General features: G+C 42.4%; 1 protein-coding gene across 1 annotated transcript; it reads right to left on the bottom strand.

Moving 5' to 3' along the window:
- Positions 1–1387: 1387 nt before the first annotated feature.
- Positions 1388–14784, bottom strand: col1a2 (collagen, type I, alpha 2). The gene is made up of 47 exons (XM_079232164.1): positions 14710–14784; positions 14079–14135; positions 13745–13789; positions 13591–13644; positions 13379–13432; positions 13209–13262; positions 13042–13095; positions 12366–12419; positions 12050–12094; positions 11798–11896; positions 11485–11538; positions 11091–11189; positions 10794–10838; positions 10479–10577; positions 10307–10360; positions 10113–10220; positions 9955–10008; positions 9670–9768; positions 9375–9428; positions 9126–9224; positions 8952–9005; positions 8793–8846; positions 8626–8679; positions 8402–8455; positions 8258–8302; positions 7988–8086; positions 7752–7859; positions 7399–7452; positions 7245–7298; positions 6456–6509; positions 6268–6321; positions 6057–6164; positions 5900–5953; positions 5362–5415; positions 5034–5195; positions 4813–4920; positions 4512–4619; positions 4221–4274; positions 4023–4130; positions 3848–3901; positions 3640–3747; positions 3479–3532; positions 3014–3121; positions 2684–2927; positions 2376–2560; positions 2000–2242; positions 1388–1823 (listed from the first exon to the last, which is right to left on the bottom strand). Exons 2-47 carry the CDS (start codon positions 14079–14081, stop codon positions 1677–1679), a joined length of 3810 nt encoding a protein of 1269 aa, XP_079088290.1. The 5' UTR covers positions 14082–14135; positions 14710–14784; the 3' UTR covers positions 1388–1676.
- Positions 14785–18746: the final 3962 nt, after the last annotated feature.

The following is an 18746-nucleotide window of genomic DNA, read 5'->3' as shown; positions in this document are numbered from 1 at the left end:
AAGTGTCACTTTAGCTGTGTCCTTTTAATAAATGTATCCTGATGTCTGCATGATAAGGTGCCATCTTTTGTTTAACATCATACGTTCTATGCATAACAGATGCTGTAGAGTCGACCATAGTTGCAACAGGCATGTCTCTGCTGCTCCGTGGTCGAAGATATACTCTATAATATCTGTTTGATCAAATACTTGCACTCTACCTTACTGCCCTCTAGTGGTTATTGGAAGTACTGCACGTTACTTTGTATGTATTGGTGCCTTAATCTTCAGCTGGTGAGAGGTATAATTACATTAAAAGTTTCAGAAAGCTTGCATATCCCAGTTCCTTCAACACACTGAACTCATGCTGATTCTCAGTGGATGCTCTGCCAAAGTGACAAAACAAGTAATTTTGTCCCCACATTGAATCTAACAAATATCGGTGTGCATGTATCACTGCAATTCAAGCCTTGATCCAAACCACAGAAATTTATTTGGATGCAAAAGCTGTATTATGCAAGGAAAAGCAACATCAGAGGATGCATATTTACAAGACACAATGCACGTTAGTAATCACACATTGGCATTGACAGTGTCAACAGAAATGTACTGTACATTAAAATCGGATGTACCGTTGAAAAGCATGAAAGAGGGGGAAGGTAAATAAGATATGGCTGTGCTTCCACAGTAGAAAGATGTTTAAGTTATTGATGTTACCATCAGCCAAACTAGAACCAAAATACAGTGACAAACCTTCAATGGTGTCATTAAAACATGAAAGCACTTAAGTCACTGAGTTGTGTGTTTTGGAACATTGGACATGCTTTATTTTCACAATTTATTTAAACATCTCACATATACAAAATAGGTACAATAGACTTTGTGGTTTCATTTTTTGAGAGAAAGAGGCCGCCTAAAAACCATTCAGAATTGGATGAAATATGTGCTGTCAGTATGAACACTCAATGTGGGGTTTTGAATTTAAAAAAGCCTGAACAAAAAACCAAAACAAAAAAAAAACCTTCTAGACAAAACAAAAAAAAAAGAGCAAAATGAAACAAAACAAAAACCAGACATCAGAATTAGAAACATTCCACCTGCTTAAAGTGGGGGAGCATCAGGGGACGAATGCAAGACTCCTCACATTACATCGTCAATACAAAGTAATACAGTAAAAGTGGTTAGCTCCACAGCTGCATATTAGCACCATAGATCTCTGCTTCAAGTAACTGAGCACCTTCCGATACAGCTTGAAGCATTAGAAGTCTTAACATCTCGGTTGTGGACCCAGGTTTTGTCAAAAGTATTTTCTTTAGGTACAGGCATGAGGTAGCTTAAACCTTTTTTTCATGGAAATTGTGGTTTTAAACCTCCTCTTTGGAAGATATACAAAGACCACAAAGTGATGCATACTTTCAGCGTTTTTATTACACTTCTTTTATTTTTTACAAAAGGATGACATGATGTCCCACAACAAGCTGTTTTCCCGTGTCCCTTTGGGTTGCTGTATTAATTTGCATTGCACAAACGCTCCGTTCAGTCCGTTCAGTCCTCTCAGATATTGCCCATCTTAAGCAAGTGGATGCGCAGAGAGAAATCAGCATTCAGTATAAAAAAAACAACACAGAAAGAAGGGCAGAGATTTTGTTTTTTTCGTTCTTTCTCTCTTTTCGGTTTTTAATTTATCATGAGTCTATTTATTTGAAACAGACTGGGCCAATGTCCAAACCAAACTCCTGATCAGCTCCACCAATGTCCATAGGTGCAATGTCGAGGATGGGCAGGCGAGATGGTTTATTTGTTCTGTACTCAATCACTGTCTTGCTCCACTCACCAGTGTGTCTCTGTAAAGAAAGAAAAGGAGAGACCAAATGTTAGAATAACAACAACATCAAAGAAATCTCACAGCTGTGCAACACATTTTCTCTGTCTCATGACACCAAATATGTAGCTATTTATAAATGAGGAAGAATGAAACTGAAGTGATGAAGGTAACAGTAATGATCAAAGAGCAACTCACAGTGCAGCCATCCTCGAGCACGGAGAAGGTGAAGCGGCTGTTGCCCTCGGCTCTCAGCTCAACATCGTTGGAGCCCTGGATCACCACAGCCTTCTTCAGGTTACCGGTCTCATCGCTCATGTAGGCATTGCTGTTCTTGCAGTGGTAGGTGATGTTCTGGCTGGCCTGGTTGGACAGCAGGCGCATGAAGGCGAGCTGGGTGGCCATGCTCTGGGGGCTGAGGGTCTCATCGTTGTAGGTGAACTGCACGAAGGAAAGAATAGAAAATATTATATCTGTTGTTGCTGTTATTTCCTGGTTGTGTGTGCTTGTGTGATGCTTAAACCTCTTTTATTTCAAATAAAATAAAACATGTTTCCTCTCTGTAGACGCTCACCTCAGTACCACCGTTGATGGTCTCTCCGAACCAGACGTGCTTTTTGCCCTCGGTGCTTCTGAACCAGTTCTTGCGGGCGATGCTTTCGGGGTGGGCGTGGATGCAGGTCTCACGGGTGGTGAAGTCGCAGAAGACCTTGATGGCGTCATTGGTGCATCCCTGGTTGGGGTCAATCCAGTAGAATCCTACAGAACAGGAAAAATAGTGTTTTTCTCTGCTACATATGGGCTTCAAAAGACATCGTAACCTTTCTAAATGTGAATGAGTGGTATTAGGCCAACAGTGCTGTCAGATTAAGTTAAATTTACCGTTGCTCCATTCGGGGTGGCTGAGCTTGATGTCACGGCAGGTGCGGGCAGGGTTCTTCCTGGATCCCTCAGGGGTGAGCATGTTCTCGATCTGAGTGTTGAGGGACTTGATGGTGGCATCGACCTCGTAGTCCTTGGCTCTCAGAGAGGGCTGATCAGCTCTGTACTCATCGTATCCAGAGACATCATATCCACCACCAGCGGGGCCGGGAGGTCCGGCCAGACCGGGAGATCCAGCAGGACCCTGATATGGAGAAAAGAGAGGATTTATATGTGGATCACAGAAGCAGTTGTCAACTCTCTGGTTTATAAGACTCTATATGTGCTTACAGCAGGTCCAACGTATCCAGGGGGTCCACGAGCGCCAGGAGAGCCAATGGTTCCATGCCCGCCGGCTCTGCCATCCTTACCAGAGGGTCCGTGGGGTCCAGCAGGTCCCTGAAGAGGTTATTACATGACACGGTCAAACATTTGTCTTTCTCAGAAATCCTAGATTACATTTGACTGTACGTTACTGTATGACCTGCATTTGGTGTTTTAGTGATCATAAAAAGAACACAATGCAACATAGGATTTTGAGATAGTTATTAATATCATGTCACCTTTAGAAACTGGCTCTGAATGTGGTTTCTCACATTACAATGAACACTCTCTCTGTCATGGTATCTGCCACCCTGACCTTAACTAGCTCTCCTAATTATTCGCTCACATATACGCCTTTGATGTTGATTTGATTTTAGGACATGGTGCCTTGATGGATAAAGGTGTATTGTGGGCTATTAGGATTCCACTCACTCTGGGTCCAGAAGGTCCATTTTGTCCCATAGATCCAGCTTCACCGGCGGGTCCCTAAGGGGAGACAAAGGCCATCACTGAGTGACATTATAGTAGACTTTGTAGATAAGATCAATATCAACTCATATTTTGTGGACATTATGACGGTATGGGTCACTCACAGAAGGTCCAGGCATTCCCTGGAGACCAGCATGTCCACGCAGACCCTTCATGCCTCTCTCTCCATTGTCTCCACCAACTCCCTTCTCACCACGGGTTCCAGCAGATCCCTATAACACACACACACAAGTGTGATACATCCGTGTAATTTTAAGCGATTAATTATTTTATGTACTATTTTCTATGACTATACGGGTTCATTGTACTTACGGCGGCACCTCTAGCTCCGGCTGCTCCAGCAGGTCCAGAGGGACCTCCTGGGCCCTAGAGACAAGAAGAGACAGGAGTGAAAGGATGAGAGAGCAGGTGAATGTAGATGTTGTGTAACCTGCAAATTATTCTATTTGGAAATGGTCTAGCAGTGAATTCAGTGAATTGTACATACAGACTCTCCACGGTTTCCAGGTCTGCCAACAGCTCCAGAGGGTCCATTAGGTCCGGGGGAGCCAGCAACTCCCAAGGAACCAGCAGGTCCGGGCTCACCACGGTCTCCCTAAACATGGTGGAAAGGTGTCGATGTGGGTCAAATGCACAGCATAGGTGTGTGCGCACAAGTGCTTCAATGTGCATGAACAGGCATTACCTTGAATCCAGCAGTACCAGGACGACCAGGGGGTCCGTCGTTACCAGGGTTACCCTGTAGATGGCAAAGAATAATACAGCTTAAATAAAAGTTTCTATCTTGTATCAGGCTGTTGTGTCAGGTTATTGTGAGTGCATGTTTTTGTTTAATCTACAAAAGTAAATTTCAACCAAGAAATTGTTATATTTGCAACCAGTCAATCAACTAATACTTCTACTTTGATACTCTCTCCTCATTTAGTTACCACTACAGGTTTTTGCAGTACTTTTTATGGGCCAGATCAATCCTTACCTCACGTCCAGCCTCTCCCTGGGGTCCGGTCATACCGGGCAGGCCAATGTTGCCAGCGGGACCACGAGCACCAGCGGAACCAGGAGGTCCAGCTCTACCAGGCTCTCCCTATGATAGGATGCAGAGAAAACCACTGAGTCCAATACTGTCATAGGCTGCATAATGTATGTGATACAATAGGTATGGAATCCATGTTTGACCCTCTGGTAGATCTTTTCAGGGCAAAGGTGCAGTTGTTATTTCAAATCATCCTGGAAAATGGGCATGGTGACTGAAAATTATCCATTATTATCCAATTTACCGGACCACCAGCACCGCCGGGTGTACCACGATCTCCTCTAGCACCAGCCAGACCAACGAATCCTTGGAATCCAATAGCACCACTAGTTCCAGAAGTACCAGGAGCACCCTAAACACACACAAGCCACATATTAATGTATTGCCGATGGATGTATATGGATCTATATGCTCATAATACAACATTTCAGTGTTCCATGTTCTCATAATTCGGATTTAACTTACAGGGGGACCAGACTCTCCAGAGGGTCCTTTCTCTCCGGCAAGACCAGGTGGTCCAACCATCCCCTGTTCTCCAGAAGGACCACTGGAACCACCATCACCACGGAGACCACGAGGACCATCCTTACCAGCGGAGCCAGTGAGGCCAGGGGGTCCAACAATACCCTGTGAGGAGAAGAGGAGCAGAATGTTCATGTCAAGCGCTCTGTTTCACTGATATGAGAAGATGAGAAGATGATCTGAAAATGTTACTAAAGTAATCAATGCATTGCATGTGTGCTTGCATGTGTGTGTGTTCACTAATTGTATGCAATATAAGAGCAATACTCACAGCGGGTCCAGAACCACCAACTCTACCAGCAGCACCAGGGAAACCAGTCAGACCCTGCCATTGGAAACACACACCATCAAAGGTTACAAAGCGGTCATCAGGTGTGTGTGTGTGTGTGTGTGTGTGTGTGTGTGTGGGGGGCACAGATGAATCAAATCAAATCAAATAACACAAAATGTTCAACTTAGCTTCCTGGAGATGTGGCTTTCAGTTCTGCTGCAGCTATGATACATTTGACTAAAACCTAATTTATTGTCAATCTTAAAGTCAAGGATTTGTGATGTTGTGGTTCAAGTGCTGCAGGAAAACACATTTTCATGGTGTTTATTGTGGAAAACTGAGAGTTACTTAAAAAACAGTGGTCGTCCTCTGACATTTTCATTTGTGTGTGTGAGTGTGTGTGAGTGTGTGACTGTAACAGGTAAAACAGTGATTATATATATGTTTATGTATACTGTCATGTTTTTATGGATCTTAAATGCTTCTGGATGCAATACATGTATTCAGGAGGAAGTATTTTGAATGTGTTAGTACTCACAGGAGGTCCGTTGTCTCCACGACCACCAGTAGGTCCACCAGGGCCAGAAGCACCCTAGATAAACAGAAATCAGACACCATTCACATTACTCATATCTCATCTGAGTTTTTGCATTGTCAATGTAAGTGCTTGTATGTCCACTGTAAAGGGTACTAACAGGAGGTCCAGACTGTCCAGCGGGTCCAGCAGGGCCAGATGGGCCAACTTCTCCCTTTGCTCCACCAGGTCCACGCTCTCCTCTTGCTCCAGTCTGACCGTCAGAACCCTGCAAACATGAAGAGTAATGGGGTTTGGTCAATATCTGGGTGTGTATGTATTTGTATCATCGCATATAGTATTTTGTATTGCAAGATCGGCTGCTGGCTTACAGGGGGTCCAGCGAATCCGGGAGATCCAGCAGGTCCAACCTCTCCACGCTCTCCCTGTGGAGAACAAGCAGTGGGTCAGAAAGGCAATTTATTCTGCACGTAATAGCAGTTTTCGTCTGACATTTATGTCAACAGGTAATTTATGGTGAAACAGGTTATAATGAAGGAAGTCAGCCACAGCTACTTACAGAGGATCCACGAACTCCAGCGGGTCCGGAAGCTCCGAAGCCACCGCTCTCGCCCTGGAGGAGAGAACAGTGAGTGTTTCATTAGCTTAGCATAGCTCCAGCAATCTATCCATCCATCCATTATCATCCGCTCAGACACACATGATAAATCTTTTGTCAGCAGCAGCACTTTATAGACTTATAGACATACTTTTGAACTGCAAATAGCTAAGGAATTTGAAAACTTGATATGAATGAAATAAAAGATAATTCTTAGGTTTTTCTTCTTTTACAAAATAATGCTAAGGTGGTGTCATAGTTTTTTTTTCTTCAGAAATATAGGCAAATGTGCAGTAGATGGTTAAGGAAGAGGCTGCCTGCTGCATGTATTATGTTATCACCTATGCCATAATAGATTAAGCTGTGGTTGAGCTATTGCTGTAATATTATACATCCACCATCAGGTGGCAGTGTTGAGGTTCTAGCATCAGATTCAATGCTAAAGTGGGGGTTCTCCTACAGAGGAATGTGATGATCGAGGATATGGATTTGGGTTGATCAGCCAAGTGATCACTTCTGACTGTGATTTGATCTAAAAAACACGTCTTGATGGTTTTCTTCTGTAGGTCACTGGTATGAGAGTCTGCCATCCGTCTTGAATAATGTTGGAAGCAGACATTTTTTAGCTCGTTAGAAAGCTCCATAACATTATTTAATCTGTGTTATGGTTTTCATCCTCAATGTCCTCATTCTCATGGTTAACTCAATATTTGTTTTGTGGTAGATAATATCCACACATCACCAACTTACCTTATCACCATTGGCTCCAGTGGGTCCTGGAGGTCCAGCGGGTCCAGCCATACCCTAGAATGAGAGATGAGAGGACACTTAGACCAAGGCTCTGGTTGTTACACAAAATTATTTCTATATCAAATGCCTCAAGAAGAATTAGAGTTGAACTTACACGGCTACCATCTCTGCCAGCATTGCCATCAAGTCCTCTGTGTCCAGCCTCTCCCTAAAAGAGTGAGAGAAGGAGGGAATAATAGAGAAGAAATTGTTTTAACAGGAACCACGTATAACAAACACAAACTTCTTCAAATCTGATGCATTATACGGAAATATAGTTCAAAGCTCATTTTCAGGCAGGTGATCAATAATCCAAACATCATATACATTACATAAAAACGATTAAAACATACATATTGTTCAGTATATACATAGTCAGATTATGCAAACAATTATGCATACAAATGTATGCTATTTTTAGGGCTGACATCCCACTATATTTGCAGGTGGTAGATTTTTGGAGTTTACCTTCTCTCCCTTGCCTCCAGGGCCACCAGCGGCTCCACGCTCTCCGGGCATGCCACCGGGTCCCTGGTGTCCAGGTCCACCTGCAGCTCCAGCAGCACCAATCTCTCCCTGGAAACAGACATGACACATGACTGTATGAATACCTTACCTCATATATGAGCATCAACATATTCTGATTCTACAGGATAATTTTACTCAGAAGAACAGATAAACAACCATTTTTGGCAACATTTTACCTTTCCACCATCGGTTCCAGGGGCTCCAGTGGGTCCACGGGGTCCAATTGGTCCCTGAGCTCCATTAGCTCCAGCAGCACCGGGGATACCACGCTCTCCCTGCAGGAACACACATAGGGAGTCAGTGGATTGTCTTCAGCTAGTTGTTTTATCATATGAATGCTAATGTAATTTGCCACAATGACGGAGATATACTGTTTGTATTATAACTAATGGTTTTGGTATCATACTATAAGAAAGTCTCTGTAGCACATGAACAGGTAAACTTACCTTGGCACCAGCAGGTCCAGCAACTCCATGGTCTCCTGGGATTCCCTAAAGAGACAAGAACGGTGGGTTAGAGATGTACTGCTTATTCTACAATATGTGTGGATCGACTGTACAATCAGTTGGAAGTCAGTGTGTGTTACTTACTCTTTCTCCGGCCTTGCCACCCTCTCCAGCACCTCCAGCGAGACCGGGCAGACCCTGAAAACATCAAGCCGCAACATCAGGACCAATGGGCTCAGCAGTGTCATTTATGTAGATACTGCTATCGCAAAAGTACATGTGAGGTGCTTTTATGTTTTTGAATATGTTTGTTTTATTTCATCTTGTTTACAATGAGCAGGGAATATAATCAGATAATGGATCCAAACCTGGAAGCCAGAAGCTCCAGAAGATCCCTGCTCTCCCTTTTCACCAGGACCGCCCTGTAGCAAAAGAGAAAGAGAAAAGAAGAGCGTTAAAAACGGCACATAAATGGTGTCGGTATTTGTCTGAAAGGGCAATTTCTTTGTATATATATATATATATGGATACTTACAGCAGGTCCAGTGGCACCAGTGGCTCCAGTGTTGCCATCAGGTCCAGGGGCTCCCTAGATAGGAATATGTTGACATGTTATAACAACTGACAATGGAGCTGACAAACCATGATAAAATGTTTTTATCAGTAAGTTACTGGAGGTTATTTTTTTACTTACTCTCAGTCCAGTGGGGCCAGAGGATCCCTTATCTCCGGGCTTGCCAGCCTCACCCTGATGGAGGTAAAAAGCAGGTTAATTAAGCAGATTTGACGATAAACTTGAAAATTAAAATCAAAATAGAGAAGTAGCTTGAAATGCATATTGTTTAGTCTTGGCTTTGTTTCTACTTACAGAAGGTCCTTTGGGTCCAGGGAAACCAATGTTTCCGGGCTGGCCTCTAGACCCAGTTGGGCCGGGAGGTCCAGAGCGGCCATCTTGTCCAGCGGGGCCCTGGAGGAGGAAACAGAAAGAACAGCAGGATGTTAATAATGAATATAATATCAAAAACATTACATAATGTGATTGTGTCCTGAAGTAAAATTTGGGGATATTATCAATAATAGATTCATAAGTTTCTGTGTCAAATTCAGATATACTCACAGCAAGTCCCTCCTTTCCTGTGGGTCCGGAGCTTCCAGGGCTTCCTGGCATACCCTGTACATGAACATCAATCAATAAATTAATCAAGCAGACAAAGACATTTGATCCTTTGACCCAACTACTTTTTAACAGTTTTGGGTTTAATCATGCACCCAAGGCAAATTAATTTCACACAATAGCCTTTCACTAAAATCATTACAGCACTGCTCTAATCTATAGGCCTTTTTTCTCTTTAACCTAGACTCAGAGAATTAACTTGAAGACCATGGAAAGACAAACTTCGCAAAAGACTCACCCTGAGACCAGCTGGGCCAGACTCACCGGCGCGGCCAGCATCTCCAGGGGGTCCACGAGGTCCAGAACTACCAGTGGAACCACGGGCACCAGGCATGCCCTATGAGAAGGAGACAAAGAGGCCCAAGAAGAATGAGGAGGCAGTTCCAGCTTACAACTGAATGTTACTATATTTGGAAGCAAACCAGAACTTTATTTCTGGCTTCTCATCAGTGTAATTAAATATAGATGTGTTGTTATCAAAATTGCATGTTGGTGGAAGGAGATTTGTTCATTGCATACTTACAATTGGACCAGTTCTTCCCTCACTACCAGGCATACCACGGCTGCCAGGGCTTCCCTGTAAGAGACAAACAGGCATCAGCAGGTGATCCAAGAAACGTGGCTCTGAATATGGAATTATATGTGTGCAACGCCACCCATCAGAGATGGTCTGGTACTCACTCTAGCTCCACGGTTTCCAGCAGGTCCAGTGGCACCGAGCTCACCATTGGGTCCTCTCTTGCCCTCCTCACCCTGAGGTCCGGGGGCTCCCTGAGGTCCAGAGTTACCCTGAGGAAGGCAACAGAGAAGTTAGAGGGACAACAATCTACACATTTGGTAAACTTTTAAACTGAAAGATCAGGAGGCGAACTTACAGGCTCTCCTTTGGGTCCGCCATCTCCCTTAATACCCTGAGCACCAGGATCTCCCTAAAACAGATAAACAGACAGCATTTTACTATTTGCACAATTATGTGTAAATCTGCATACTTTCAAAAAGAATTTTAAAAAAATGTTGTCGTTGTTTGTGTGTTGTTTGTGTACTCACAGAGAGGCCTCTCTGTCCAGCTGCACCCTGAGGGCCCTGGGGTCCAGGTCCTCCTCTTGGTCCGGGGAAGCCAGGAGCTCCAGAAACACCAGGGGCACCCTAAATAAGAGCCATGACGGACAGGTGAGCATCACTAGAGCCTATCTTGAAACATTGCCTACATTTGATCATTATCTATCTTTTTTATAAAAAAGAGACTATATTATTTTCACTTTCACTATCTGTGCAGCATGGGTTACATTGGTTGTAACCTCTGTGTGACCCTAACTGACCTTTGAGCTTTGCATGCCCTAATAATACAACTTGAGTACTTACAGCAGGTCCCTTGGCTCCATTCAGGCCATTAGCACCGGGGTTTCCCTGCAGGAAAAGAACAAGAAATTAGGGAACCTTATTAAAACACCAAAAACATTCTGATTATAAACACCTTGCTCCAAAAATGTGTATGTTTAACTTTTTTTTTGAAGATATGGAATATGTCATAATATCACACAAGGTAACTAAAGTAAAATTAAGACAAAATCAAGGACTAAATAATAAACTGTTTTTGCTTATGATTTTTTTCAAGAAGGTGACTTGGGAGTCTGAGTGGTAACAGCTTTGTATACGTACAATGGGACCAACGGGGCCAACAGCACCATTGACTCCGGGCTCTCCTCTAGCTCCCTGGCCTCCAGTTGGGCCAATAGATCCACCAGGTCCAATCTCTCCCTGTTAAAGACAGAAATACATTCATAATCAATTAATGAAATCATAATAAAGCTGTTTCTAAAGGATGTGTTGGAATTATGAAAACAAATGGTCCAGAGTGGCATGAGGCTGTTACATGTCTGAACTATTCCCATGGGGATAATACACAAGAAGCTATTGGAATGGCGAACATTGACAGATGGTCAGGTAGAGTTAATTTGTCTGACAGATGCCGATACTGTATGTTGATGAGAACCTCTGCGCGGATGTGTTGCCAAAGGATAGTTAATGCCCCAGGAAGTGAATTCACAATTACCTTGGGTCCGGGGCCTCCGGGGAAACCTGGGGGACCAGCAGATCCGATAGGACCCTGGGTAGAAGAACAGCAGATATAACATCCATATATATGTAATAAAGGTCAGAGCTCACATTAAGTTTGTCTAATATGGGTGCAATAATATTCATATAATAATATTTAGTAACATATTTATTCTTCCTCTGATATTATATTACACATGATCATTTATACGTCAAGATATCAATCACCGAGTACAATATGGATTGGTATCTTGAGTTCAATATGCACAAAATACATTAATCTTACGAGGGTTTAAAAGGCCAATACTCACAGCAGGGCCGGAGGGTCCAACATTGCCATCAGCACCACGAGAACCAGCAGGGCCAGCAGGGCCGGGACGGCCTCTCTCACCAGTCATACCACGAGCTCCCTAAACAGAGAATACAAAAAAGATAGAAGTCATGAGAAATGCATCTTTAGTGCATTTGTGTAATGGTGTGTAATGATGAATGATGGCTAAAATATTATTAAGGCAGGGTTTACTAAGGTAACTATGGTGTTGTGCATCGATCAAAAAACTTACAGCCAGTCCAGGACTTCCTCCAGCTCCGTGGGCACCATTCTCACCCTGTAGGAGAGACAGGAGAGGAGATTAGGTATCTGGGGTGAAGTGACTCAATGTCAGAGGTGAACACACTAACACAGTATTGGTAACACTAAACTGAATTTTGTGTGAGCATTTTATATCTACTTACACTAGAAAAACTATGTTAAATAAATGCATCCTTGCAGAGACTACAACGGATTACTCTAAAGTCTAACCCTGAGCTAACCAATAGGCTGACAAGAGAAACTGTATTCCTACATGAATTAAAGTACTCATTGGGTGCCCTCCTTACCTTGGCACCGGCACCACCGTTCTCTCCCTTGCGTCCATCCAAACCAGTGTAACCCTGTAACACAAAAGAGAGTGATGATGAGAGATGTTTTTAAGGGCAAACAGACATCACATGACAGTCTGTGGGCGATATAAAGGGATAACGAGCGCTATTATTACCACTGTTATTAATTGGAACTAAACCATGCTACTTCAGAAACAATAAAGAAGAGATGAAGGACAAAGTCAGAAGATGAGGATAAATCAAATTATCAGAAGAATCAGTGTGGGATGCTTGTTCAAACTCTCATAAGAATATATACTGACAACAAGACATCCAAAATATCACATAAGGCATTCAGGAAGCTTGTCTGTTTGCAAAGGTGGTTTCCCAGGAACTTTTACAATCTCACTTGAGAATTTCTCATGCAAAACAGGGACTAAAAATCCTAAATGGCAGCCATTAAGCTCTATATTAAATCTACTTTGCTTGTCAGGTGGCAGGAAAAAGGTAGTTATTTCCATAATCGCTCCAAGTGCACAATGCTCAAAAAATAATTTAGCCCACACAGCACAGGTGTAGCTCTTCCACCATTGTTTTGGTTTTGGAGCAGTTTGGGCTGCTTGCCTTCAAGCCAGTGGGCTTCAGGTGATTAGGTAAACCATGCAGTCAAGTAGATGACAAGATCAACACTCACTCTGTGTCCCTTCATTCCTGGAAGTCCGGGGGTTCCAGGGAATCCACGAGCGCCCTGTCATTCAAAATAGAGGAAATATTACTGAGACATGTTTCATATTCATCGTTGAGATGTCTGTTTTCTATGTGTTTGTTTTTATTTCCCTAGTTTCGGAGAACATCTCTTACCTGTGGGCCGGCGGTACCTCTGTCTCCGGGCTTGCCAGGTCTGCCATTGTTACCCTGTGAGTCAGCAAAACAGACGTTTGCATTTGATATTGTTGCTGCTTTAGTCTTTACAAAACTTGTAAACTAGTAGTGCCTGAAAAGTGCCTTTAGAAACACAAATGTATACATACATCCTCTCCAGATTTGCCAGGGGGTCCTGGGGGGCCGGTGGGACCAGCATGGCCCTTGGGAAGGAAAAGCAGAACATTTAGGATCTCAAAGACAACAAATACTTTTAGAATTGTGGCAAGTCTGTGGAGCGTCTGACAAAGAAATGTGCCCAAAGCAGTTCTAAACACATGATCATTTGAAGAATCGTGAGTATTTTGGAGGATAATCTTACAGTCTGTCCAGCCTCTCCGGGCTCACCGGGGTGTCCAGTGTGTCCCTGAGCTCCCTGTTGAATGACAAGAGGCCGTTATAGATATTATAGAGTCATATATACATTATAGCAACAGCAGATTTAACTTAGATTAGGAGTGGGTGTGTGAACTTACAGGAGGTCCAGGACGTCCAGAAGGGCCCATAGGGCCTTGTGGACCCTGAAAAGGAGAAATAAATTCATTATAACTTCAACAATACATTAATCTACACTGGTGCGTTTTGTCATGTGTGTGAGGACTAGAATCAGAATGCAATGGTGTGAGATAGGTATCCTACCATGGACTATAAGTATTTATGTGAAGGCAAGAATGTAAAGAGAAACATAGAAGTAACAGACAACTCGGGTCCACTGAAGTCTGGATCTATTGAAATAAAGGTTGGTTTATAGGAAGATAACGGTGTGTGTTTATTTGTGTGTGCATGTGGTAGAAAGAAGGGGTTCCTCACCATGGGTCCAGGGCCGGCATCGGGAGCTTTTACACCATCGTACTGAGCAGCAAAGTTCTGAGAAACAGAAGAAAAAAACACGACAGATTAATCAGTCATATTGTCACTATTGAACCAGCAGAGCATAGATCCAGTTCCAAGCAATAGCACTGGTCCCTGTTTCCAGGAGTCCATGTCTATGTTATTGGCATGACACAACAATCAGCCATGAACAAATACTGTATTGGTCCTTTTTGCACCCATAAACTGATTTACCATCAAATGGAAGTGAACATCCTCAATAGTTCAGAGGTTGAACTTTTAAAAGAGATTTAACTTATAGTACTAATATAAATATAAATGACAAAGGGTCAAAGGTCACAGGCTTATGACAGCATACAAAAAAGCAAAGCCGCTGGGGTGATTATTAGCGCTGCCAGCCAGCGCTGTACAGAAACGTGGCCTGCAGCCCCGAATGAGTTCAGACACACACAGACATGTTGCAATGCTTTTTCTGCAGTTTGCGTAATGAGAATCATTGGAAGTCAAACTACTGCTAAAATTGCATTATCTTTTTATTTTTTGGACCACTTTTGAGATATACACTGTGAAGCCAAGCGGCTTATTTAGTGAGTATAAAGAGTGGACTTACTCCTCCGAGTCCAGGGGGGCCAGGGGGACCAGCGGGGCCATCGAGTCCGGGCTTGCCATCTCTTCCATTTGGGCCTTGAGGACCCTGTAAAACACAGATGATATAGTGAATAAACACTGTCACTGAATGAACAGATGCTGATAGGATGGTTTCTTGTGATTCTTTGATTATTGTATTTCATGAATGAACAGAATCAACAGATAAATAGATAAAGCTTGATGAATGTTGTCGCAAATTGTGTTATTATACGATATGATGAGCAGACTTCATTTCAGTAACAATGAGAGAAAAAATAAAATATATACTGTGAAAAATGAATTTGCTTATACAATAAATGAGGTAAATATTTTAAATAGTACTATTATATCCATTCACATCACTATTATTGTCCCTAAATACTAGGGCCTATGGGTGATGTAAACAAAGGGGTGTGGCCTACTGAGGTGAGAGGGTCACATGATGTCAACAAACACAGTGCCAAAGATGCATAAAAAAATTCACCACATTAAGTGCATAAATAACATATTTGGTAACAGTAGTTTGATCAAAGGAAGCAAAGTTTCGCTTTAGCTTACCCTGTCACCTCGAGGTCCTTTGTCTCCTCGGGGACCCTGCAGCAGAAAATCACTCAGTCAGACCAGAACACAGAGCGGAAGCTGCTTTAGCAACATGACAGATCCTAAACATTCCCTTAGAAAAGCAGGCGTCTAATCTGAAATACACTAAATGTAACAAAAAGCTAATTAAAACCAGATAGGAATTATATTAAAAACAATCTTGTATGATAAATCAATAAAATGCGTATGAAAATAAACTTGATCTTCCAGTGAGAGGACAAGCAAGTTAAAACCCAGTGATTAAAACAGATATCTGAAAGATGCCCTCTGACCTTTTCTAATCTAAACTACACTGTATGTGCCTGATATGCCACACTGTTGGTGCTACATGACACATAAGAACAACAGCTCAACTTGAATTATCCCTAAATAAGAAAGAAGATAAATAAATGTAGGATGTATTTATTTAGTCTTGTCAGGCCATTTAATATGAAGGCTATTGCGAAAATTCTGCTCTCTTGTCTTTTGCATGATGATGAGTGACTAATGTAAGAAACAGCTAAGCATGCTAAATAAGATGTGATACTATAACAAGGAAACAGGAGTTACAATGAAAATGCAGCCGAGCAATGTGCATGTAATATAAATAAACAACGTGTGCACAGAGATGCTAAATGGAGCGTCCCAAACCAGACTCAACAACCTCTGAGCAGAGTATATGTTAGTCCATGGAACAAATAACGTTCTGAGATGTTAGAAAGAGCATACTGCCCATTTAAAACATTACACTGATAAACCATGCGGATTTAGGCAATCTCAATGATGAGCAGAGTAATTTAACCAAACACCCATCAGGTTCTGTTTGTCATACATTATAGGGGCCTAAATCTGATTTATAACAATTAAATAGGTTTCTATTTTTAGCTTATCTGAGCAGAAGACCTCAACCTTTCCAAACTGGTCTGAGATCAGCTTGCTTAAATCAAAATCAAATTCTAATCAAGGAGCAGGGGAAGACTCCAAACTGACCCAGAGCCAGCTGTTAGGGCAAACCTCCCTCTGCCCCTCAGAAAGGATCCTTTGTACCAGGCCCCATGGGTGCCTCAGAGCTGCGGTTTTAGCTTTCATTGACACAAACTTTAGCCAATAGGACCCTCACCTATTCATGGACAGGAAGGGAGAAAACTGCAAGAAATAACTTGGTTCAGGGGCAGAAATTCCTCAATTAAATTCTCTGCCATCGTTGAGATTGCTCATACGGTCAAGACCAACCGAGAGGTCCTGCTTTCATGGGATATTTCACAGCGTTTGGAAGATTAAAACAGCAAAGAGACAAGGTAAAGCTACCATTAAGACTTTCATGATTTCATGCATGTGTACTAACCGAGTCTGTGGCGTTGGAGCGATGAGGAGGAGGAAGAGGGAGAAAAGGAGGGTGGGGAGAGAAGAGGGAATACTCCGTTAGAACATGATAGAGCAAAACAGTCAACTGAAAAAGAAACAATGTCATTTCAATCCATCACTATTCTTTTTGATTGCTTTAACCTTTTTCTTTGGGTCAATGAAAATAGTTCTGTTTGAACAAAAAAGTACACACTAGACTGCAACTACACTATGCAGAAACAAGATGGATGCATTAATTTAGGGCGTTAAAATACACAGTAGCCACGTTACATTCTAGTAATACCATTTTCAAAGATAGCAAAATACATCAAATGGTCATCGTAAAACAGAAAGCTGCACTGCTTGTGTGTTTTGATTTAGTTCAAGATTGCCAAAAACTAAACGACACGTATCACCAGAATCTCGAAATGTTAAACAAAACCTTCTGTCAGGCTGAAAACATTTGGCTCTCCTGCATTGGTTATTTGCTTAGCACAAGTCTCTGCTCATGTGTGAAAGTGTAGCTCAGGGCTATCTCCACATGCTAAACGTCTTTAAACTGTCTAATTTTGCATTGAATGTGAATCTCAGTGTTCAATAGCATTCCAGAAGGATCCGGCTCCTAACAGGCCTGGACTGGTAGTTTGTGCCCTTGGGACAAGAATAGTGAGGCTTTTACTGCAAACAAGATAAGCACTACATCACTTGGGGGATGGTTTACATCAATTATTTCTGTTGTTCTGATTTCTGATGCTATATTGTTAAAAGGTGCATTTTCAGATTTTGTGTTAAAAAGAGGTGAATTTCAGCCTAATTAGATTGAATCCTCCTCCTATTCAAAATTGTGAAGCAGTTTTGATGACTCCATACTGGCCAATGTTCATGGCTGATGCGCATCTCTCATCCAAAATGTGTTGCAGGTGGAAATCAGCTGGTCACGGCTGGGACCTCCCCATGAACTCTAACGTTGCATGTCCAACCTACACCACAAGGCGGCGCACTTGGACATTCAAGGTGATGGGAGGCTATTTATCTCCCTCTACTATAATAATACAAAAGTTACCAAGAAGCTTTAACTTGCAATGCATATGTTGTGGTCTATTCTTTAAATCGTTTTGAGGCCTAAATAATGATACATTCCGCAGAAAATTGTAACTATAAAGAAAGTCATCGACATGGCAAGTTGCAAATCTAGAACTACTATAATATGTAAGCATTTAGTCTAATTTCTACTTAAAAAAGCGAAACAAAAACAACAACCAGATGTGCCTCTCCCTAGAGAGGAATAATTTAATCGGCGCCAAGTAGCAGTTTGCACTCATGGCCACCAGGGGGAGACATCACTGTTCCCTATAATAAAGCCTCATTAGCTGGACGTCTGGATGGAACAATATGTACAACGCCCCACGAAGTTTTTCATCTATGTCGAAACGAAAATTCACATTTAGCCTATTTTTATGACTCCACATGCATTAAAAGTTTTGAAAAGTCACTAGGCCGATTACTTTAGAGTTATTTTTCAAAGCAAGAAAACGTTTTTCAGCAGTGCAACTTCTCCCTCTCGGAAATTAATGAAATATAAAATAATGGTATCCTTGGGGAAAAAAAGGTGAAGAATCCTCTGCATGAGCAAAATCCGTTGAGCTTTACTCTGCAGAGCTTTGAGCTGTCTTCAGGTTGACCTTCATGTAAGTCCCAAACAAAAGTCAAAGCGCAAGGTCCTCAAGCAGTGGGACCCGAGAAAAAAATATCCATCACAGAAAAAGAGAGCAGATATTCAAACTTACATTGACATGAAGCTATGCATGAAGTTACTGCAAGCAGCAACAGAATCCGAGTATCCACAAAGCTAAGCATGTCTAAACAGACATGCAGACTCCTTGTGCCGCTAAAGCCCTGTTTTTAAACCACCTTCAAGCAGGCATACAGTTGTGGTGACACGAGTAACTCCAAACTGAGCGGAAACCTGCTGCCTTGATGCTAGAATAATAAAGTTCTGTCGGGCCTATATATATGGCAGGAGGGTCCCTGGTCTGCGTGTCAAAAGTCAGCCCACCGGCCAATGAGAGAAGAGAAACCCAATCTGACTCCCATCCC

The sequence above is a fragment of the Taurulus bubalis genome (genome assembly GCF_910589615.1).
Source record: "Taurulus bubalis genome assembly, chromosome: 16".
Lineage (NCBI taxonomy): Eukaryota > Metazoa > Chordata > Actinopteri > Perciformes > Cottidae > Taurulus > Taurulus bubalis.
Note: the sequence above shows the minus strand (reverse complement) of the source record. Positions and strands in the feature narration are given on the sequence as shown.

Excerpts from the sequence above, each read along its gene's own strand:
- col1a2 (XM_079232164.1), bottom strand. Across the intron at positions 3,122-3,478 it reads ATGGACCTTCTGGACCCAGA|GGACCTGCTGGACCCCACGG; the intron begins GTGAGTGGAATC and ends TAACCTCTTCAG. Across the intron at positions 1,824-1,999 it reads TGCTCGAGGATGGCTGCACT|AGACACACTGGTGAGTGGAG; the intron begins GTGAGTTGCTCT and ends CTTTCTTTACAG.